This window comes from Lonchura striata, chromosome 3 (genome assembly GCF_050655825.1).
Source record: "Lonchura striata isolate lonStrDom1 chromosome 3, ASM5065582v1, whole genome shotgun sequence".
Classification (NCBI taxonomy): domain Eukaryota; kingdom Metazoa; phylum Chordata; class Aves; order Passeriformes; family Estrildidae; genus Lonchura; species Lonchura striata.
The window spans coordinates 34,880,571-34,902,542 of NC_140705.1; the positions used below are offsets into that span (position 1 = coordinate 34,880,571).

Sequence of the window (21,972 nt, forward strand, 5' to 3'; positions counted from 1 at the left end):
CAGTAGCTATACTGTCTGACTAACTCCCTAAACTGCAAAGAGACCAAGCCTAGCCCATAATAGCCAGTATCTGGAATGGCTTTTAGACTAAGTCAGAAGGAAGCATGTTAGGAAAAAAATGTGGTATGTTTCAGATGCAGTTACAAATCAAACATGAAGGGATTTTTGCATTTCAGAATATTTCATATATGCATCTTTATGAAAGCAATTATAGCGGCAGAGATGACAGACTTCAGTCTTCTTGTTTTGGCTTTCAAGAGAAATAAAAAGCACATTCTTCCATCAGGAACATCTCCCTCTGTGATTCTGATTATCAACACCATGTCCAAAAAAGCCTCTCCCCCATATCATCTTATTCCATATCCTCCTGAAAACTAATCCTTGTTGCAAAGATTGTTGCTAATTTGCAAATATCCTGCCATTTAGGTAGCTATAAAAGTCATTGACAAAAGGAAAGCCAAGCAAGATTATTATGTTTTAAAAAACATGAAGCGTGAGCCACGGATACACCAGATGATTAAGCACCCCAACATTGTTCAGCTATATGAGACCTTGGAGACTGACAACTCCTATTACATGGTGATGGAGCTGTGCCTTGGTGGGGACCTCCTGGACAGAATTTGTGACAAAAAGAGGCTGGTGGAACAAGAAGTAAGGAGATACACCAGGCAAATTCTGTCTGCAGTAGAGTACCTGCATTGCCAGGGTATTGTTCACAGGTAAGATGTTTCTCCTCTTTCAAACAGTATAAAAAGGAAGTGTGCAAGAACATGGAGTACTTTTCTTCACCAAGAGCATTTATTTATTTTTCCATCATAAAAACAGGGATTACAAAGAATATTATGTTTTCTCAGCTCATATTAACAAAGCATTTTATTCTCAGTAGTGGTTAGTACTGTTATGAGTTGCTATGAACTCCTTGGGCAGTAAAGTAGAAATGATACTTATTCCAGGGACAAGAACTGATGAGCACAACAAACCAGTACTTTGCCACAATTATCTCAGAATTAGTTCATGACAAATGTGTATCTAATTCAAATATTTCAGTGTGGCTATGCATATAAATATTGTTGTGCTTTGGTTAGCCACAACATATTAAAATAACCATATGTCACTCAGAACAGAAATCCAAGCCCACTGCTTGTCAGGAGGACATGTCCTGCAGATATGAGTCTGTGACAAGTTGATGATTCTCCATGTTGGCTTCTGCATTACGAGGACTGGTCATGACTTCAGTCACTGCTAGAGGAACCTGAGCAGTCCACTCAAGGAGAGCTGATCTTCCCCTCTATCAGGGATCTTGGCACATATGCCAAGAGCAGCAGAAAAATACTTCCATTTTAGCTGGAAGAATAGACAAGACACAGTTTTTTCCCACCATTTTTCTGTTTTACTTAACGATTCACAGTCAATCAGATTCTTAATTTTAAATGGTAAATAGACTCGCCAAGAAAGCCCAGAGGACCTAAGAAGTAATCCAGTTGACTCCATCGTTACAGCAACTATGAAACAAATACGCTGTAAATGTGATGTCTCAGCATTTACAAGTGCTTTGTGACTCAAAATGCTTGCAATCCAGCACTTCATTACACTGGATTTGTCAATTAACAAGGAATGGTCAAGAAAGAAATAGTCAGTGTCTGACCTAGAGTATTTAAATGGAAAACAACAAAAAAACCCAGAAAACAAACCCAAGGGGCTTCACCCATTTAGTCCAGGCTGACATCCCTCACATGCTGGTTCCCCAGCTAATCTATTTTACAGCATTTCTTCACTACTCACGATCATAACATTCATGTTCTTCCCATGGTGACATTCACCATTAATTTCTCAAGTCCTGTTCCCATCTTTTTGTTTGGAATTATTCTTCACAGTGAGCTGGAGACTAGCCTGACTTTTTTCCCTACTTCTTTCTTTTTCTGTTGTTCAAGCTTTGCTGGAAAAGCATTGTGAGAGAGAATTTTGCTGCATATCCTGAGAGTAGACAGGTACAAAGTAGTGTGAGTTCCTCTAGTGACTTGATTTACTATCAAACTGCCCTTACTAAAGGAAAATTAATTCCTGGCTCTCCAGCACTTTGTCATAGGTTTTATGAAGTTCCATGGTCTGGCAGGGGCCCAGTCACAGGTGTAGGTTCAGTCAGCAGTACTACAACTCGTGACTTGCTGCTAGCTTTGAGATTCAGAGCTATGGCCTTGACCTCTTACCATGAGCAGATTGGGAAGGACCTGGAAGGGCTTCCCTACCCAGCTCCAGCTGCAGTGATTTATTGCAACTCGCTGCAGAGGTTAAACCAACAAGGATCATTTTGGGTGTATCCTCTTCTGAAAAGAAGGCATCAATGTTTCCAGAAAGATGAGTGAAGAAGTAGGAAAGTTACCTTACAAACCCTGTCTGGTTTTCCCATCTAAGCACTAAGAAAAGCTCAACTCCTTGCACTGGTTTAACACAAGGAAAGGAGGGTTCCCAAGCTGTCTGTTGGGAACAGCTGCTGATCCATGGGGAGGATCCTGGTAGAATGACACCAGTTATGAGTTCATGGGATGGATAATTGTGGGCCAGTGCTTGGGTCTATGCCAATAATTGAGGTGTCTGCTGATTGTAGGGTCTCATCTCATAGCTCATCACTTAGGAATGTACTAATTTAATTCAATTTTCTCAAAAGTGTCTTATGGGCATTCCTGATTTTTAACCCAACATGTATCTCAGAAAAAAAAATGTTTTCTACTGTCTTAACAATATATTTGATAAAAATGTGTAGCTGTTTTCAGTTGGTTTATCTCAACAGAAGTTCGACAGTGTTCAGATAGCTATTTGGTTTCTTAACCTTTGCTTCTCCAATTCATCACTTAAATCAGCACTGATGCAACAAATCCTTACAGGTTAAACTGAGTTCACATTTCAGAGTAAAGGTAGTAACCTTTCTTGTCCATGCAAGAGCATGGCTGATCTTTTCTCACAGTCGCCAAATGGCCCAGAAGACAGAGCATGGATTCCCAGCATTTTTCTGTGCCAGATATAAGAAGATTCAGGCACAAGATCTGGCTCAACAGCTCCACAAACGAACACTCATCAGCTAAGTTCTGCTTACTATCCTTATGCCTGCCCTGGACATGGCCAAGTGGTGAGGTAATGCATCTGAGCTTACAAACCTCAAATAAAGTTGTGTAAGCTAAATACCACTGCCTTGCAACTGGATTGAGGTAGTGCATGTGCAGTCACCTACCAACCCCTAGAGCTGGCACTTGTGAGGTGACAGTAACTTATTTGTTTGTACAGTTCCTAATTTTTCCTGGCTGTTTGCCCTGGATATTTTCCCTTCCTTCTTATAAAAATGTCACATATCCCTTTGAATCCCTACTGAACCAAAGTCCTGGAGAAACATCACAAGCTGCCCTCTAGGCTCTCTCTCTCAGAAGTCCCCAGGGGAATGAGGAGGAAAGAAATCATGGTGTTGCTAAAATTTACAACATTCCTTGGAAAGTTTCCTTTGGGGGAAAAAAAGAACATGATGTATCTTTAATGTAAGATAACTTCTGACATTATGTAAACTTTCATAGTGACCATTATCAGGCAAGAAAATCTGCATTTTTTTAACTCTCTGAGCAGTCAGCTCAGCCTATAGAACAGCAGTTGTAGCAATCCAACATAACATTATTTAATGGCAGTGAGTAAAAGTCATCAGAGTGCACTGTGAGGTGCTAAATCTGATAGAAAGGTCAGATTTGCAGTAGCCTGAAACACAAATAGTTTTAAACCACAGCATTTCAGTGCATAGGGTTATGACATGGGCAGGCTATGAACAAACTTGCTTTAAATCTACCTCCCAGCTTTTGGGCACTGGCTAATTTGCCACTCCAGAGAATATGCCGTTCAAATTAAAACTTATTAAAGAGATATCATTAGAACTATCCCCACTCCCATTCTCAGCCTGGGGCAGCACAGGGCTTTGAATGCAATGTTGTCCCATCCAGAGCCACAGAGTTAAAAGGATGCTCCCCTAAACCACCCATCCTGACCACCTCCAGGCTTGATCCCCTGCAGGAATGCAGTGCTGTTTATATAGCACCAGTCCATCCAGCCTTTGTTCCTTGTTCCCATCACTTCTTTTGATGTATCCTCCAAGAGCTCAAAAAAGCACTTCACAGCTTCAGAGCAGACGGGAGGGAAATCCAGGATTTAGCAAAGCATCGCAGGCTCTTCAACTGGCTCCCAACTCTGAAACTACACTGGCTGAGGTCTCCTCCATGATAACAAATATTTCAGTTGCCACTTCAGGCACTCCCCACAGTGAGGCATTATTCTGGCTTTCACTTTTAGTTTGGAAATATGTAAATGTTCACACAAGTACCTGAGCCAGCATTTTTCTTGCAGCTTGAATTACATCCTCCTGGCAGGGGGGTGGCTGATACTGGTTGATCCTGTTTACACAAACATCACTGAAGATGTCTTCACTTTCAGGGTAGCTATCTCCAACACAGCTCTGGTACATCTCCCCTCTTCTACAAGCAAGGCAAATCTCACTTTCCAGTTCCTCTCTCATCCTTCTCATTTCCCAGGCACAATTTACTTGCAAAGAAATCAGAAATATTTAGCAGTGCTTGGTACTTCAAAAAGGCAAAATAACTGTGGTCCAATATGTGCAACTTTTTACTCAAAAGAAATAAATGCAATTCATTTTAAAAAAAGTCTAAATCATTAGAACATATTTCCTAAATCCAATACTTTATTTTAAATATATATTAATAAAATATTCCCTGAAATACAGATAGTTTTCATTTTCCTGACTGAAAACTTCAGGAAAGAATAAGGATCTTGTTACAATTGCAGGCAGAGTTTTGCAGAACTATTGTTATAATTTTAATTACAGTTTTTTTTACAGTTTTTTTTTTTTTTGCCAAAAACTATCTGCAAATATTTAGCTGGGAAATCAGGCATTGTTTTTTGTCTTAATTTCAGGGACCTAAAAATTGAAAATTTTCTTCTTGATGAGAACAACAACATCAAAATCATTGGTAGGTACACTACTATCTGTGAAGCTTGTTTTCTGCTTTTTTTGTGTGTGTGTGCAGCTTCAGCTCACTTGATGAGTGAGCTTGTGATTATTCAATAAATATATTTGAGCTTTTAGAGTGAATTCAAGTTATGAAGTATAACTAAGCAGCTTGTTTATTTGCTGTTTGGCTGAAACATATTTTTAAAAGAACAAGGAAAACAATTTTGCCTGTTGTTTTTCTTGTGTGCTGATAGTGAACCAAGAAACAATTACAGCTTTTATGTGTAGAAAACTGTTCCTAACAGAAGTGATTTGTAGACAAAGAAATAAATCTTCTGGGGTGAAACACAGGTATGGACACTTTAGTTTCTGGTAAGTCATTACTTCAGCTAGAGACCTCATCATTTGGTATGTGTTAAAAAAAAAAGTTTTGGTCACTAACAGAAATCTTGCTAGGCCTGTGAAGCAAACATTTATAAAAATGAGAGAATTTGCACCAAGCAGTTAACACAGCTCAGAGAAACATTAATTTTATTCTATAGAAACTTCACAGAAAAATCCCCACAAGGGATACTAAATCTTAAAGAAGCCACATGTTTAACCCAGTGTTTCCCAAACTTTTAAAAGCTTAACACCTCTGAGAAAAAAAGGCACCAACTCTTCACCCCTGTTTTATAGCCAGCCGGTCCTTTACAATCACACCTTTCTCTTTCCTCCCCATCACACAAATGCATATACACAGAGAAAAAGGCTTAAATTAGCACTTTTCCCCCACATTTACCATGGGCTAAAGCACAAAGAGCTGAGCCCAATGCCATAGCTCATTAAGCCATGCTAATGTGGCTCTGTTGTTAAGCTCATGCACTCAACAGAGACAAACCAAAATAATTAAACCAAAATCAACCAAACCAAGTCCATGGCTTCACTGTAAGGCCCCTGCTAATTCATGGCATGTTTATTCAAACCATAATTGGCATCTACAGCTGAGATATCATTAGATGCTACAACTAGCTGCTGGTTTTGTCTTTCTCCTATTTTCGGATAATTGGTAAAGTCAAAGTAATTTCAAAAGAGACAAAAACTTATTTGCCTTTGGCTTTGTTACTATCAGATTTTGGACTGAGCAATACTGCAAGGTTTGAGGGTCTCTCCCAGGAGCTGTTACATACCCAGTGTGGAAGTCCAGCTTATGCTGCCCCAGAACTCCTTGCTCATAAGGAATATGGTCCAAAGGTAGATGTCTGGTCCATGTAAGTAGATCTAAAAATGTACTTATTGAAACACTCTCAGCATTAATTGGTTTAGATAAGACTGATATAAATGGGTTGGTGGCATTTAATTTTGGGGCATTAAAGGCAGAAGAAGAGAAGGGTTGCCAGAAAAAAAATATCAGGGAATATATATCAGAAAATAATATCAGGGAAGGGTCGCCAGAAAAAAAACAAACTGAGTATCTTGAAATGTGCCCCCATTGCAAAACACTGGAGGGAAAAAAATGAATGATCAATACACATGCTATTCTGGAGAGACCCTGTGCTATGAGAAACCAGCAGAAGGTAGGGTATCTGCATGTAGGAACCTGTTCTTAAAAGTCAGAGAAAGAATTGTACATAACAACTCTCTCTAATGACACCCCTGCCCTCCTGTCCTGGCAGGCAGTTTCAGCTGATAGTTGAGTAACTTCTGTCAAAATCAGACTCCTTGAAAGCCTGGACTGACAAATGGGTATTTTCTGTCTAAGGTGTATCTTGCCTAAAAAAAAGAAATCTGTACAGAAAAATTGAGTCTCAGGGAACAGGCCAAAGATATGGTTATAAGAGAGCAACAGAGCTATGAGACTTTCACCCATACCTTAGTGAGGCGCTTTATAGTTCTTTAAATTATTATCTCTGCTGAGCTCAGTAGAAAAATACAGGACAGTTGGAGGGAGGTCTGAGCAACCTGGTCTGGAGAAAGGTATCACTCAATATCACTCAGCAGAGGTATTGGAGCTGCATGATCTTTAAGATTCCTCTGACCCAGGCCATTCTATGGTTCGATGATTCACTCCATGGTGAAGAACAGTTCTGTTGTGGTGGTGCAGTTCAGCTGGAGCAAGGAAGTACCATGGAGAGGGTTCAAGGAAGCCTCCCTGTTCACAAACTCAGTACAGCTAAGCAAGTTTTCCAAATGTTGGTACTTTTCCAGACTGAATGGCAAACCTTCACAAAGCTTGCTGATTGCTGCTAGCACACTGTTAGTCTTTTGCAAGAGATAAAGATTTAAGTCTTTAGCCAACAGCAAGCTGTTACCAAATGAAAGCCTTCTAGGCATAAGTCACACCTAATTTAGCAATCTGAGCAAAGCAAGAGAACTGAATTACTATTTGGAACAAGATCTATTGCATCAGTCCCAGTTCCATGTTGTCACTCAGCCTCCAAACCAAAATGCTTTATTCTGATGGGCTGGGTACATTACACTGTCACTCCAATTAGCTTATTTTTAAAATAAACAGCAGGTCTCCACTTTCAACACTGCAGGCTTTCCCATTACTCACTGTACACTCTATTTTATGCACACTTCCCACAACATTCTTTTTGAGATAAAATGGCATTTACACAAAATAAAAAAGGCATAAGATGTGTAGTCAGTACAAATTTCTGTTTAGAGGTAATTTGTAGCCTCATTTGTGATGCTGAAGGCAACTCTGAAAACTGACTCATAGCTTTGTGAGATTTTTAAATAACTGTTTACTAGCATTATATGGAGCTCTGATGTTTGTCTTGTCTTTTGACAGAGGTGTGAGCATTTTTGCTATGCTAACTGGCACATTACCCTTCACGGTGGAACCTTTTAATATCAAGCAACTACATCAAAAGATGTTAATTGGAGAAATCAGCCCTATTCCATCAGATATATCCCCTGGTAAAGCACTTCAGTTTTTATAAAAAAATACAGATGCAGAAAAGTTTTAACCCATGTAATTATGTGAATTTAGCCATAACACAGCCTTTTGGAAATTAAGATGTACCTTTCACAGTTGTTTGTTTGCATTTAGAAATAACTTTTTTGAGGCTGTGGCAATATCACTTTATCTCAGGCAACAAGAAAAATAACGTTGTTTTCTTTTGAAAAGACCTTTATTCTTGGTTCTTATTTACAGGGGGAATAAATTCTACATTGCTTTTATATAAGTGGAGCAGCTCTGTAATAAATGAGAACAAATGAGAACACTGCCATGTTTAGTATGTCCCATGCTGTGTGTCACAGCCAGGCATTCTTTCCTGGTTTTTCCCACAAATAAGTTACCTAAACTTTAGATATTTTTTCCTGGAGACCTTATCTTTTGGCTACTGACAGACCCTACAACACTGAGATTATTAAAGTCATGGGAGGGCTATTTTTGTGAAGTCTGTTCATATTTTTCATGAGAAAGAACCAAAATTTAGCATTTTTCACTTAATTTTACTGACAATCTTTAATGAGGTACACTCCATGAAGTATTTTTAGGACGACTGCAAAAGATCTCAAAAATTCTAGCCTGAATTACAATCCATGGCTCTAAACCCCAGAATTCACATTGGTGTGCATTCACTCTCAGTCAGCAGTACAAGGTTTACTCCCTCAAAGTTCAAACTTCTGCTGCTTTACAGTGATTCTTATATACCTCTGGCTTTAATCTTTATTTTCTCTCCACCTGGAGTAGCATCCTCTCTGCTGACCATCACAGGCCTAGGCCCCTTCTCACAGCTGTTATCTTCACTGACCAAGTGGGAAGGCAGAGCAGAATGAAACATGTTTTGCCCAGCTGCCTACCAGCAAGAGTTCAGATCTCCCCATGGTTTTGAGCACCATGGCTGTGATGTTGGGCAAGAATGATCCTAGGAACCAGGATTAGCTTCAGTGGCTGCCTGCAGCCAAGCACTGGGAAGCAGCAGACAGTTCCAGACCAAGCTAGCTGGATCTAGTCTGGAAAATTAAGATAATGTGGTGATTCAATTTCTTTCTCTCCTCTAGTAAATGGAATAAGGATATCTACCATCACTGTCAAGAATGTCTGTGCATTAGTCTTTCATTTCTCTTTCTTTGGAGATAGTTGCCAGATAGCAGCTTCATTTCTGTAGAATGTCTCCATAGCTACAGTTATTTTATTTCTTATATTTCTTATTTATGTTATTGTTATAACTTCTACTAATAAATGCATTATCTCTGCTTTTCTACAAAACCCACACAGTCAGTGGAAGATTGTGGGTAACTCCATTGTTCTCTTGCCCACTGGGAATTCAGTGAGAGAGCGGGGAGAGCGGTAATAAACTGGCTTTGCATACTTTAGATCAAAATTCTTCTGAAGGAGATTACAAGTGAAAGGAGCAGTATGTTTCCCAGTTTAATGCTCACTTGCCATTTGTTCATTTCAAAACTTTTCCCCAAGGAATATGGAAGAATTCAGTAGTTTTCCCAAGAAGAAAAAAAAAAACTAAAAAAAAAAAAAAAATCTAAAAAAAAAAATAGGTACTTTATGCAATGTTGGAGCTGAGTGATTGACAAAACATCATGTGAGCACAGGAGTCCATCTCCATCCCTCATTACAGAGAGTTTTATCCAGGCAATTGGCTCCTTTGGGTGAGGAACATAACTTCTGTGCAGTCAGCTGGCACAGAAGTGCCCCTTCTCAGAGGCCTGATCAAATGTTGAGTGAGCAAAATGCTGAGTTTACTGCTGATGTCATTGGCTGCACTCACTGGGGTAAATCAAGAAAATTAGGAACAGAAATCCAGTACTGTATCTCCAGCAGCATCCAAAGGTCCCTCACAGGCATCCCAGTATAATTTGGCCACTGCTGCCCACCCTGTTCTTGGAAGAAAAGTGTCACCCTACAGGACCACAGCAGACTCAAAGAAAAGCTCTAGAGTCTGAATTCTGCCTGAAGCTCTTACAATGTGCAGAAGCAGGGCAAGTGCCCCATTTCTGAAACAGAAAAAATATGCAGTGGTCATATATTGAAATATTACTGGCAAACAAGTAATTTTCTTGGAACACTGCACAGGAGCTGTACACTTCATGCAGTCTCTACTTGAGCCCGACCCTGCTAAGAGGCCTGGAGTCAAAGAAGCAATAAAAGACAAATGGTTGAATGAGGGTTTCACCAGGAAAATACTGAACACTGCTGCCTACGAGAACAGGTAACAGTTGTCACATCTATCTTCTGCCTTGGGATTTCAGGATTAGAGATTTGTGAGGGAAGTGTTTTTAGGATTCTTTTGTTTGTTTGTTTTAGAAGATTTTTGTTATCTACTATGTGTTGCTCCAAAATGACAGTTTTACTTCAGAAAACGCCACATCAACACTTCTAATTATGGGGAAACATCCTTATAGAAATGTTTATATCCATTGTATTAATGATTTTGTTCTTAACATGCTTCACAGCTGTTACTAATTTCAGTGTGCTTCTATCCTTTTCTACAAAACTAGGTCTCACATGCCCACCTGAGGAAATATTTTTATATTACACCAAAGTTCTTGTTATTCCAGTAATTTATATTCTCATCCATCTTTGTAACTGGTTTTAACTAGTCTCCATTTTTTCTTAAAGCAAAACTTTATGGTTTAAGATTATTATAAAAGTTTGAAGATATGTACAATATAACACTTCACACAAATGTTGCCAACTTTCAAGATGTTATTCATCTTTCATATTGGGAAGCAGCAAAACATACTTTTTGTGTCTTTAAATGCCTTAATTTGGTGATGGGCCTTTTACATCATACTCACTGCTGAAAGTAGCTAGTAATGGGTCACATCTTTTATTCCCAAACTGTTCTGAAAAGGTCAGTATTTCATACTAATTGAAAAAGAGAATAATTTGGCCTGTGTAATCTGCACCATCTGCATTGGTGTCTAGAGGACACTTAGCAGGTTTTCCTACCATGGTGATCCACTGCCAGTCACAGCCAGAACTGTTAGAAATCTATGTGCAGCTTCTGTGAGAATTGCCCATTGCTCCTGCCTTTGCCCTCTTTCCTTCCCTCACCTGTCTGTTCTCATTCATTCTGAAGTTTGAAAAACATTTCAGGAGTCATAATCTAAGGATGATTTCTATAATGCCTTTGCTAGACTTTACTGCTCACAGAAGCACATGAGTAAAACAATTATCCTTATAACAAAACATGTTTTATTGTATATAAAAATTAGAATCCTACTGTACTTTCTTTCATTCTCTTTTGTCCTCCCAAGTTTTCCTGCCTTTCCTACTTTTCTGTCTTCTTACATACATGCACACACACTATCTCCCTTTTAATCCATTTGAGACAATGGTACTGAGAATTGAAATACACACACTTGATTAAAATGAGAAAATGCTGTTTTCCATATTTTGATTTTCAGGCTTAATCCTGGTGGGTGTCCTTTCAGAGTAATCAATTATATCAACAATAGGATGTTTAATGATGCAGTAACAGTGCCTCAGCCCAGCAGTGAAGTTAACATAGCCAGACAAGAAGATTATTGCACAACTGTGCATCATAATTTGCCTATAAAAGCAATTTAGCCAACTCCAGCTGCACCACAAGAAGTGTATTGTCTGCTTACTGTAAATTCTGATATTGTACCTGGTCGCATCATTTGTATTAAAACACTTTTTCCTAATATTTTAGATTTTGCCCCAGTGGATTGAATCCTGTAGTTTTAAACTACATGACAGACGTTATGGAGTTCAGTCTTTCAGAAGTTGTCAACAGTTTAATAAATAACAGACCCTCTCCTGCCATGTCTTCTTATTGCTTATTGCTGAAGAAACTGCTCAGGTACCAGAAAGACTGCAAAAGAGCTCAGGTAAGATATTACTGTTATAGGAGGCATAAAGTGCTCCCTGGATTTTTATAAGGAACAATGCAGCAGTTATGTAGCACACTTGAAAAAGGTGTGCATCCAAGGAATGGGAATAATGCATAAAAAATAGCTATGAAATTGAAGAACCTTGTGCAGTTTCAAGAAATCTACATTCTGGCATTCTCAGAGGTGATTAATTTATGAGATTTTTTTTATTCCCAGAGATAAATGTATCTTTTTTATGACTAATTAATTTTTTTAATGAGCTGCTGGTTGTAATGGGATTGAGACTTATTTTGTTTTACATATAAGATTACTTTTCCACTGGGAAAAAGAGCATTAGCATCTCAGTGACCTCTCCATCCCTTTCCTTTCTGACTGGTCTGTGAGGGTTTAATCCAAAGTCTGGGGAGGTGAGTGGGAAGCTGTGAAAGTTGTAAAATCTTTCCCCAGCATTTTTTTTTTCATATTTTTTACCCCTGTACCTTATTCTCACACTTCAGCTCCAGCTCACTCAGGAACATGGAGTGAGATCAGAGAGGATAAACATTTTAAAAATAAATTCAAAAAAATTATGGTAATCATTGGTAAGGCCACAATTAGTCAAAAAGGCTGTAAGCTTTTCTTTTACAACCGTCTCCACTAAGGGGTTCACAGCTCAGCCATAAAAATTTTGCTTCAGGCAGAAACTAGGCAGACAGGAAGCCAAATTCCAGCTTCTAACACACAAGTGCAATGGGAAAAGTTTCAGCTACAAAAACACACACATTAGCGATTAGCCTCCCATTCAAAGCCTTCACCCTGGAGAAGCTGTATTTTGAGAAGGTCCAGTTGACTCCTCTAGAAATTATTCAGATGAGCTTGAGCAGATCCAGATCTCCATGCCAGCACACAGCCCCAAGGTCACAACAGTCTGTGCAGTGTCTGCAGACAGAGCCATAACTCAAAAATATGAGTTGGAGAGTGTGTGTGTGCATGCTTAGGGAGAGGAGGCTTTTCTTCACATATGCGAATTTTTTCATATTACAATTTTAAGTAGGATCTGCTAACTCATAAGTCACTCAAAAAGACCCATATTGTGAAGGCTATTGACCAGATTTCTAATACCTCTGGATATCAAGCTGATTTACAGGCAGCAGAGATCTAGCCTTCCAGGCAAGTGGCAGTGTTTCATGTCATGCATGACCTCTTTCAGCATCTTACCCAGGTGGAAGAGGGAAGTGATCAGGTACATAAAGTTCCAAGCTGATTAAGGGTCTGTGATACTTCCTGCCACTCCTGACATTCAAAATGCCCTCTTAAGGCAGAGACTCAAACTGGATTCAAGCATAGACCCTTAAATTAGCTCTGATTGTAAGTTAATAACACTAAAAAATATTGTTTTGAAGTCCTAGTAAATACATCTACACCCAGGCAGAATGAAACTGTTGGTAGAGCAAGGAGGAAAAGAGGGGAAATTTAATGAGGAAATGAGGGACATCTTCTCTTCTCTTCTCTTCTCTTCTCTTCTCTTCTCTTCTCTTCTCTTCTCTTCTCTTCTCTTCTCTTCTCTTCTCTTCTCTTCTCTTCCCTTCCCTTCCCTTCCCTTCCCATCTCTCCTCTCCTCTCCTCTCCTCTCCTCTCCTCTCCTCTCCTCTCCTCTCCTCTCCTCTCCTCTCCTCTCCTCTCCTCTCCTCTCCTCTCCTCTCCTCTCCTCTCCTCTCCTCTCCTCTCCTCTCCTCTCCTCTCCTCTCCTCTCCTCTCCTCTCCTCTCCTCTCCTCTCCTCTCCTCTCCTCTCCTCTCCTCTCCTCTCCTCTCCTCTCCTCTCCTCTCCTCTCCTCTCCTCTCCTCTCCTCTCCTCTCCTCTCCTCTCCTCTCCTCTCCTCTCCTCTCCTCTCCTCTCCTCTCCTCTCCTCTTGACATTTTTCCAGTTTGAAACCAAACCAGTACTGATGCAAAATAATCTGACCAGCTTCCAGCTCAAAACAATAATGACTTCTACAAAATCACAGCATCACAGGCAGGCTGAGGTTGGGTGGGATCTCTGGGAGTCATCTGATCTAATCCCACTGCTCAAGCAGAGCCACCTACAGATGGTTGCCCAGAACCATATCTGGACAGCTTTTTATTGTCTACAAGGATGAACACCAGCATCCCTGGGCAACTTGTGGCAGTGCTCGGTCACCCTCACAGTGAGAAACTGTTTCTTGATGTTCAGAGGGAAACTCTTGTGTGTGCTTCAGTCAGTGTCTCAATCATCTCTGTGGCCCAGAACTCTCTACAGTATGTCCATGTCTCTTCTACTGAGGAGCACAGAACCAGATGTAGTGCTTCAGATGTGGCCTCATCACTGCTGAGCAGAGGGGCAGCATCACCTCCCTCGACCTGCTGGCAACACTGGCAACTCCTCTGGCAGCCAAGAATACCATCAGCCTTCTCTGCAGCAGGGCCACATTGCTAACTCATGGCCAACTTGGTGTTGACCAGGACCTCCAGCTGCTTTCCAGCCTGGTGGCCCAGCGTGTGCTGGTGCCTGGGGTTGCTCTTCCCCAAGAGCAGGACTTTGCACTTCCCTTGCTGGACTAAACTCAGCAGGGGCACATCTGAGCTTGTAAACTGGATATGTACCCTGGGGTCTATTAAACTGTGTCATAACACAACTCCCCATTTCTACCCCTTCCCCACAACTCCCAGGTGTGTAGAGCTTTCTTCTGCACCACAAAACCACGCCGGTCTGCAAATTTTCACATGATCAGTGTGCAGAGTTCTTAAATTTGCAGACAGAATCTCCCTTTGATGGTTGCACAGGGAAATGGCTCACTTTTAGTAGGACATCTTTGCTGAGAACTTGAAATACAGTCACAAGATAAATGTCTAAATTTGGCAGAGTGGATTCTGCCACAAATAACACCTTCCAATATCTGTTACTAATACATACAAATTAGGAAATTAGAACAGACCAATTTATACCATCTTTTCATGTTGTTGAAAATTTGTTTCCCTTTTTCCATCAGCACAAAGTTTGTAAATGCTACCTTTAAAGTCATGAACAAAAAGCCTGCTACTAGCACAGTTTAGAGATCATTCTGTTATCTAAGACTTTGGTAAACTCACTGCTTTTTCCATAGATAATCACTATACATAACCTTTTTTCTTATTTTTGTCCCTCTGTTCCCTCTTACCTTCTTCTTTATTATGAAAACTAATACTTCTCCCTTTCTAGTTTTAGGCTTTGCAACTTTTTGCAGATAATAATGATCTCTTGATTGTTTCTTATTCAAGCTTTTTGGATAATTAACCTGTGCAACAAGGCCTCCCCAGGAGCTCTTTTAAATCATGGCTGTCAGTGCTACCACTTTATACCAGTTTCTCCAACATTTAATAATATTCGTATTTCCCAGCAAGACTGGAATTTGTGCAAAAACAGGGAAGAAAGAGAGGAAGGCTGGCTAAGAAATCAAGCTGGGCATTCTTACTCAATCAATGCTCATATTTTTCCAGTATCCTCTGGCCTGTTCTTCAGCTAAAGCTACTTTATGCACATACTTGCACAATGGCAAAACTTAGCCCTAAGCATACACGAAGTATATAGGGAAAAGAAAGAATGCATCTCTTGGATCCCAAGGCGGAGCCCTACACGGGTGGCATGACGTTTTTGGGCAGAGGCAGAGCCAAGAGCAGCCCCCAGCTTCCCTGGAGACTGGCCCATGCTGCACTGGCACAGCTCTCGAAAGAGGCAGCTGGCAGGGGATTATCTTGTGGGGAGGATTCTCTGCTTTGATCTAAAAGAGACCAAATACAACCACCTCTTTGGCAGGCTGCAATGCACTTCTTTGACCACCCAGCCACAGAGAGCTGAAACTGGGGAAGAGTAAAGATTGTCAACTGAATGCAAGAGGGAAATTTCCCACTTTTTATTCATCTTCTTTTTGAGATCTTGATGTTACTAGAGCTTAATTACAACAGCATGAGTACTTGATATTTATGTTATAAATTATGCCAAGGATATTTCTAAATGCATAGATAGATGTTCTCTATATTCTGTATAAAGCCAGCTATTTGCTATTTATTACTAGCAGTGTGTGATCCATCTTTAAATCACATTATTTTCTTTCAGCTGTCCAGATCTTGCAAATGTATGCATCTGCTTTAACTTTAAGGATATGGATAGATTCACTTAGCTCAACAAGACAGCTTGTGTGTATAAAATTAAAACAAAAAATTAGAATCTGCATATAAATAAAATCTAAATTATGGAAACAGACAAGTTGTTACCTGTAACAAGTAACAGGTAAAATGAAGCAACCTGAAAACTAGTTGCCATTTATTTACACTATTTCTTTCTAGGACCATAAAGATTATTGCATATTTCTGTCTGCCTATGAAAGGGGATATTTACAGGAAGAAAATTTTATAGTAAAAAAAATACTCCGGTATTTTTGAGCACATTAGAAACCTCTTTTCCTCCAAGTGACTAGTAGAAAAAGTTGGTTCCTGGCTCTTCTGAATATTCTGTCAAAAAAGAACAAAACATATCAAATATCAACACAAACAGAAAAGTAATTGCATTTATGATAATGCCTATGAATAAAAAGCAATAAAATATTCTACCAACACAATCAGCCTAGACATTGTTTGGAATTCAAATGCATAGTCACAAAACAGTACATTCAACCCATTCCAGGCAGCAGAATATGCCATGCTTTTTTACACAATACCAAGAAACATACAATTTCCTGGGAAAAAAATTTCAGAAGAAATTCTAATCTAAAACTGAAAAAAGTTTGTGGAAATTACTTTTCATGTGCAAACCCCCTGCATTTGAAAAACCAGTATGAGTCATTGTATTTGCACCATTTCCTTGTATACAGAAGTTAGCAGCTGAACATGCAAATAATAGTTTTGTTGGATGCAAACAGATGTGATTCTCATTTTTCTGGCTGCAATTAGAAAAGTCTGTTGAAAGCTTTACCCTTAAAAAAGCATGAGATCCTTTCCATGTTCAAATTTGAGCCATAAGTCATTGGATAAACTTAAAACACAGCCTGTCCTTTTATGCATCGTAGTTTCTCCAAGCAATGTATTTACATTTTATGTGTTCTGCTGTGGAAGAGGGAGCTTTAATGATTACAATTTGCCATCCAGAACTTTATAGCTAGTTCTTGCAGAAAATAGCATTTCTGCCAAAAAGCTTCCTGCCCAGGTGCTTAACCAATTAGCTCTTAAGAGGTCTGGCAGTAAAACCAGTCATGGCAAGTTTTCCGATATACTGTATATAAGGTGACAGCTTGCAAAATGTAAGATGAAAATTTGTTTTCTTAACTAGCAGTGTGTAAAATCCTGGGAGACTATTTGCTTGCATAGCCTAAAATACTTATGACATCTCAAATTCCCAATTGATCTAGTGTGGTTTTAGCAATATGTTATCAACTTAAACATATTTTATTTATTTTTATAAATACTCTTAAAATAATTTCCCTAATTTTGATCAGGTAATACAAGTACATAGGAAGGATGGGGTGTTCCCACAAATTTGAGGTTTGGGGCCCTTCAAATTTTTCTAAACATTTTTGCTAACTTACAAAATACATTCAACCTATAAAAAGTGCCTTTTTTCCACAAATTACACCCACTTTTTAAAATTACATGTTTGATTAAAAACATGTTTTTCATAAGGGGAGCACTTTTCAACACAAAGATTAGAAGAAAACACTTAAAAAGACAAGCGCACAATAGTAAACTTAATTACCTCTCCGATTCTGGAAGCAAGAAGTTTGTATTATTTGGGGGTGGCTGTAAAAAATTCAAAAATTCAAAATTTCACTAGAGATAATCCTTGAAGTAGTAGTCATGTAAAGATGATATGGAGAGCAGCAAAAAAAGCTTGGTATTGGACTGGAATATCCATGTGGGTAGTTGTTTTGGTTTCAGAAATTACATTTCAGAAATTTCTTTTTCAGGGGTGCCAGACCTGAAAGGAGGTGTTCCATGAAAAAAGCAGCACACAAAGCAGTCAGCTCACCACAGGACTTGGTTCTGTAGGAAGGGATCTCTTTATTCTTTGCTTTGCAAAGTGCTCCCCTTGTGAAAAAAACATTATATAAATTTTAAATCTAACATTATATTTAATAGCCCTTCCATTTCACAAGGTTTTGATAACTGAAACTCAGTATGCATGAGGACTCTGAAAATTTGGATCATAAGATAAGCAAGGGACCTCCAAATGAGAACTTATCCCTCATGCATGAAAGACGCTTGTAGGAGTGAGGGAAGTGGCACTGCAGCAAGGAGTGAGTCCTGAAGCTCATGTTCTTGTTGGGATGAATGGTCCTGTTACCACAGCTCCATGGAGGTCTTCCTGCTGCAATTCCACTGCAAAATCTCCCCAGATCTGTTCTAGTCTTGTGCTGACTATTTGCCCTCACAGCAAATGGCAACTTGCCCATGACAATCTTCCTGCAGGATCAGGGAGTGGCTCACAGCATTCTGTTATGTTTCTGCTCTGGAGCATGAGCTCTGTGGTACCTTGACCTTCCTTACACATCTGGGGAGACTCATAAGCCTCAAAGGAAGTGTCGTGGTCTTTCCAAAGATGGCATTCTAGTATCCAATGGATTTTCATTAAAACTTTCTCCCTACAGCCTGCATGATAAAGAGAAGGGTCTGCTAGCCCAGCTGGGTTTCAGGAAGAACCTCTGGCATAGGGTCTGTTCAGATGAAATACTGATGTGTGTAACTAAGGCTTGTATGAAGACAAGGTTTCCTATTACACCTCATAGTGTGATTTCTTTTAAAGTTTTTTGTTCCCTTCAAATCAAATGGTGTCTGATCATTTTACAGAGGGAACATGAAGCAGAAAAACACAGTATTAATCCTGATAAACAGCTGAATAAGGAGTCAGAAACTAAGATTTCCCAGAAGGCTGAAATGGACACTCTGGAAAACCTCAGAAATTATGGCAATAGGGCATTTCCTACTGTACTTACCCTGGCAGTGCCAAATGCTGTTCAAGAAGATGAGATCACAATTGCATTGGAAAACCAAGAAAACTTGTCAAAAGGTACTGTTCTGAAATAAGTCTCAGCATGTTAGTTAAAAAGGCTAAAAGCGTATCTGTCTGAGGAGAAAAGGGAACACAATTCCTGAAAATGCTATAGAAATATCTTCGCATTTTGCTCTGAAATTGCAAGTATTTTGATCAATTGTTTCTCAGGCTCAAATCTGGTGATAGATTTAATTTTGATCAGGTGAAGTAATTAGCAGATGAACACCTGATCCGGTGCATACTCTGCAGATACAAACCACAAATAACTGTTCCATGTCCACATGTAGGTTATTTCCTCTATTGAGTAACCCTGAGACAGTACTAGTGACTCTAAGCCACTGCCAAGAACAGACATTTATAAGTTAAAAAGAGCATTTATTTACATTTCCAGGATGAACATGAGCATGGTGCAAGTGCCACAACTTCACTGTGCTCAATGAGGGGTTGTACTAGTATTCATGAGATAATTTTCCACAGTCTCAAAAATCTAGAAGATGCCTAGTACTGGATAATCAAACTCCATATCTGAATTTATTTCTGCTCCAGTTATTGCACCCTCATGACTATTCACACACACATGTACTATGTTTCAAATGATGTGATAAATATCCCCAGAAGCATATATGCATTTGTTGCCCAGAGAAGCTGTGGATGTTCCAATCCTAGAAGTATTCAAGGCTACATAGGATGGAGCTCTGAGAAACCTGATCTATGCAATGGTGAATGGGGATTGGAATAAGATCATTAAGGTTCCTTCCAACCCCGAGTATTCTATGATTATTTGATTTTTTTGTTCTCAATAAAATTAAGCCAGACAACTTTATGCAGAGAAGCTCATTTCAGGCTGTTCACCCAACCAAAAAACTGACAATTGCCTAATGCAGATCACCATCTGCCTGATATCATCACTGCACTATTGGATTCTGTGTTAAGATTTACTTTTATATATGCCTTTGCAAATACTGATTCTATTGTGGGATGAAGCTGATTTGATAATACTATGTTGTTTTCTTGCAAATACCATTCCAGCAGAAGCTGATCTGATTTGTTCTATATTCTATTTAGTTTCCAAATTTGCAGGCAGAGAATTGGTCTGCTGTGGGCCTCCTAAGTCACCAAGAAAAAGTATGCCATGTGAGCCCATTTTTCAGCCACTTTTGGACTCTCAGAACCATCAGAATGGTTTTGAAGACTTGACAGAGACCAGAAAATCATGTCTTCATGAGAAATTCCCATCCACAACAGCAAATAAGCAATCTCCCTTTTCAAAAGTTCAAGCAATGCCAAGTACAAGCAAAGTACCTCCACGGTCTCTGGTGGGAAACAGAATTATCACCAGAAGTCCTTTGCCTCATCAGGACGTGAAGTTTAAAGACCTCCTAAAGGTGGCGTATGACAATATTCACATCCCAACACAGAGGCAACTTGATAAAGATGGTGCTGATCTCCTCATGATTGACTCTCCCCCATTGTCACCTTTCCCCAGGCTGCAACAAGCTACCCCAAAAGAAACCCTTCCTAGAAAGATTTCCTTGCTGGGGGCAACACAGGAACATACAGATATCTGCCCTCTTGTTGTAGTGAATGGTTCGAAAACACCAGCTTTCCCCATGGCCCAACAGCAAAAGTTTACCATAGGAAGTATGAGGCAGTTCAAAGAAAACCCAACTCATTTTTTTAATAAGAAAACTAAGAAAAACTTTATTCAGCTCAGACACATATCTACAACTACAGATATAAATCTTCCAGTTTTATGCCCACCATACCAAACCAGGTCAGGTAAAAACCAGAGACTCTAAGATTAAATTTTATATAAATAAAACACCCACAAAGCATCAGAAGAAAAAAAATGGTGAGGGAGCAGGTAAGAAACAAAGGTGGGGAGAATGGGAGAGCAAGAAAAGGAAGGTGCGAGAGATTAATTCAATATTAAAATGAGAATCCTCCAAACACAGAAGAATTATATTATTTAAGCTGTGTATCTTCTGATACTGAGCAAACAATATGCTACGAATTTTGTGAACCACACCAAAGAATCAGAAAAACAGATGCCACTGTAACAGAATAATATCATGTATATTTAGGCACAAAAGAGGGCATTGAGGGCAGAAGATGGGATTTTAAATATTTTGTACCAATATCGGCCTAAACTTGTGTTACTTGTACTTATGCATTTCATCAAGGAAATAAACCTAGGCAGGGAATTTTTATTAAGCTGTGAACATCATGCAGAAAGTAAAAAGCCAGCAACAATTAGGGAATAAACAACTGGGGGGGAGGGAAGATTGCCATGACACAAATAATAGTCATGGCAATGATAAATTATTTGTTTGTTTCTTTGCTTGTTTATTAGTTCTGACTGTGTGTATTACAACTAATGAAGACCATACAACCTAACCCCCTTGAAAGAGAGTTAGTTGCATTTTCTCTGTAAATTTAACAACTTAATTAGTGTTGCCTATTTGTAACTGTTTGCCTTGCAATGTTTGTGCCTTACTATTGAAAACATGGATTTGCTTTTAGTTTCAATGTAGTGTGGATCACTTAGATTGTCATAGTACTAAGCTTTAAGGCTGTTTCTGTACTCAAACAAGTTCTACATCAGTTTAAATCCCTTAAGCTCAACAGATTTGAACTTGACTGACACCAACAGAGGTGAGAATACAATGGGAATCTTCATGTTTGCTGCTCTGTAAGCTCCCACATAAAATATGTGCAAAGGTTTTTTTCTCAGAAAATCCAATTTCCCAATAATTTAGGAAATGTTTATGCCTTGAATATGTTTTAAGTTTTGAATTGCCCTTAAAAAACATTTTTTTCTTTGGTCATACATTTTGAAACAAACTGATTTAACTAAAAGTTTACATTTCAATTCATTGTTTCCTTTCACAATGCTGAAATGCTTCATTCTGGACATAAATAATAGAATCATAAAATCATAGAATTGTTTATCTTGGAAAATGACCCTTAAGATTATCAAGCCCGCCACTAAACCATGTCCCAAAGATTCACACCTACACATCTTTTAAATCTTTTACATCTTTTAAATACCTCCAGAGATGGTGATTCAGCTACTTCCCTGAGCGGTCTGTTCCACTATTTGACAACCCTTTCAGCAAAGACATTTTTCCTAATATCTAGCCT

At 39.1% G+C, this 21,972-nt stretch overlaps 1 protein-coding gene across 1 annotated transcript in view; it reads left to right on the plus strand.

Moving 5' to 3' along the window:
- The window catches only part of LOC110479199 (hormonally up-regulated neu tumor-associated kinase homolog A-like), a 35,233-nt gene extending 21,809 nt beyond the window's left edge, over window positions 1-13,424 (plus strand). The window contains exons 2-5 of the mRNA XM_085574797.1: window positions 427-719; window positions 4,960-5,015; window positions 6,108-6,246; window positions 7,773-13,424. Coding sequence (XP_085430923.1) covers window positions 427-719; window positions 4,960-5,015; window positions 6,108-6,246; window positions 7,773-7,923 — 639 coding nt within the window. The 3' untranslated portion in view covers window positions 7,924-13,424. The remainder of the gene's footprint in view (window positions 1-426; window positions 720-4,959; window positions 5,016-6,107; window positions 6,247-7,772) is intronic.
- Window positions 13,425-21,972: the final 8,548 nt, after the last annotated feature.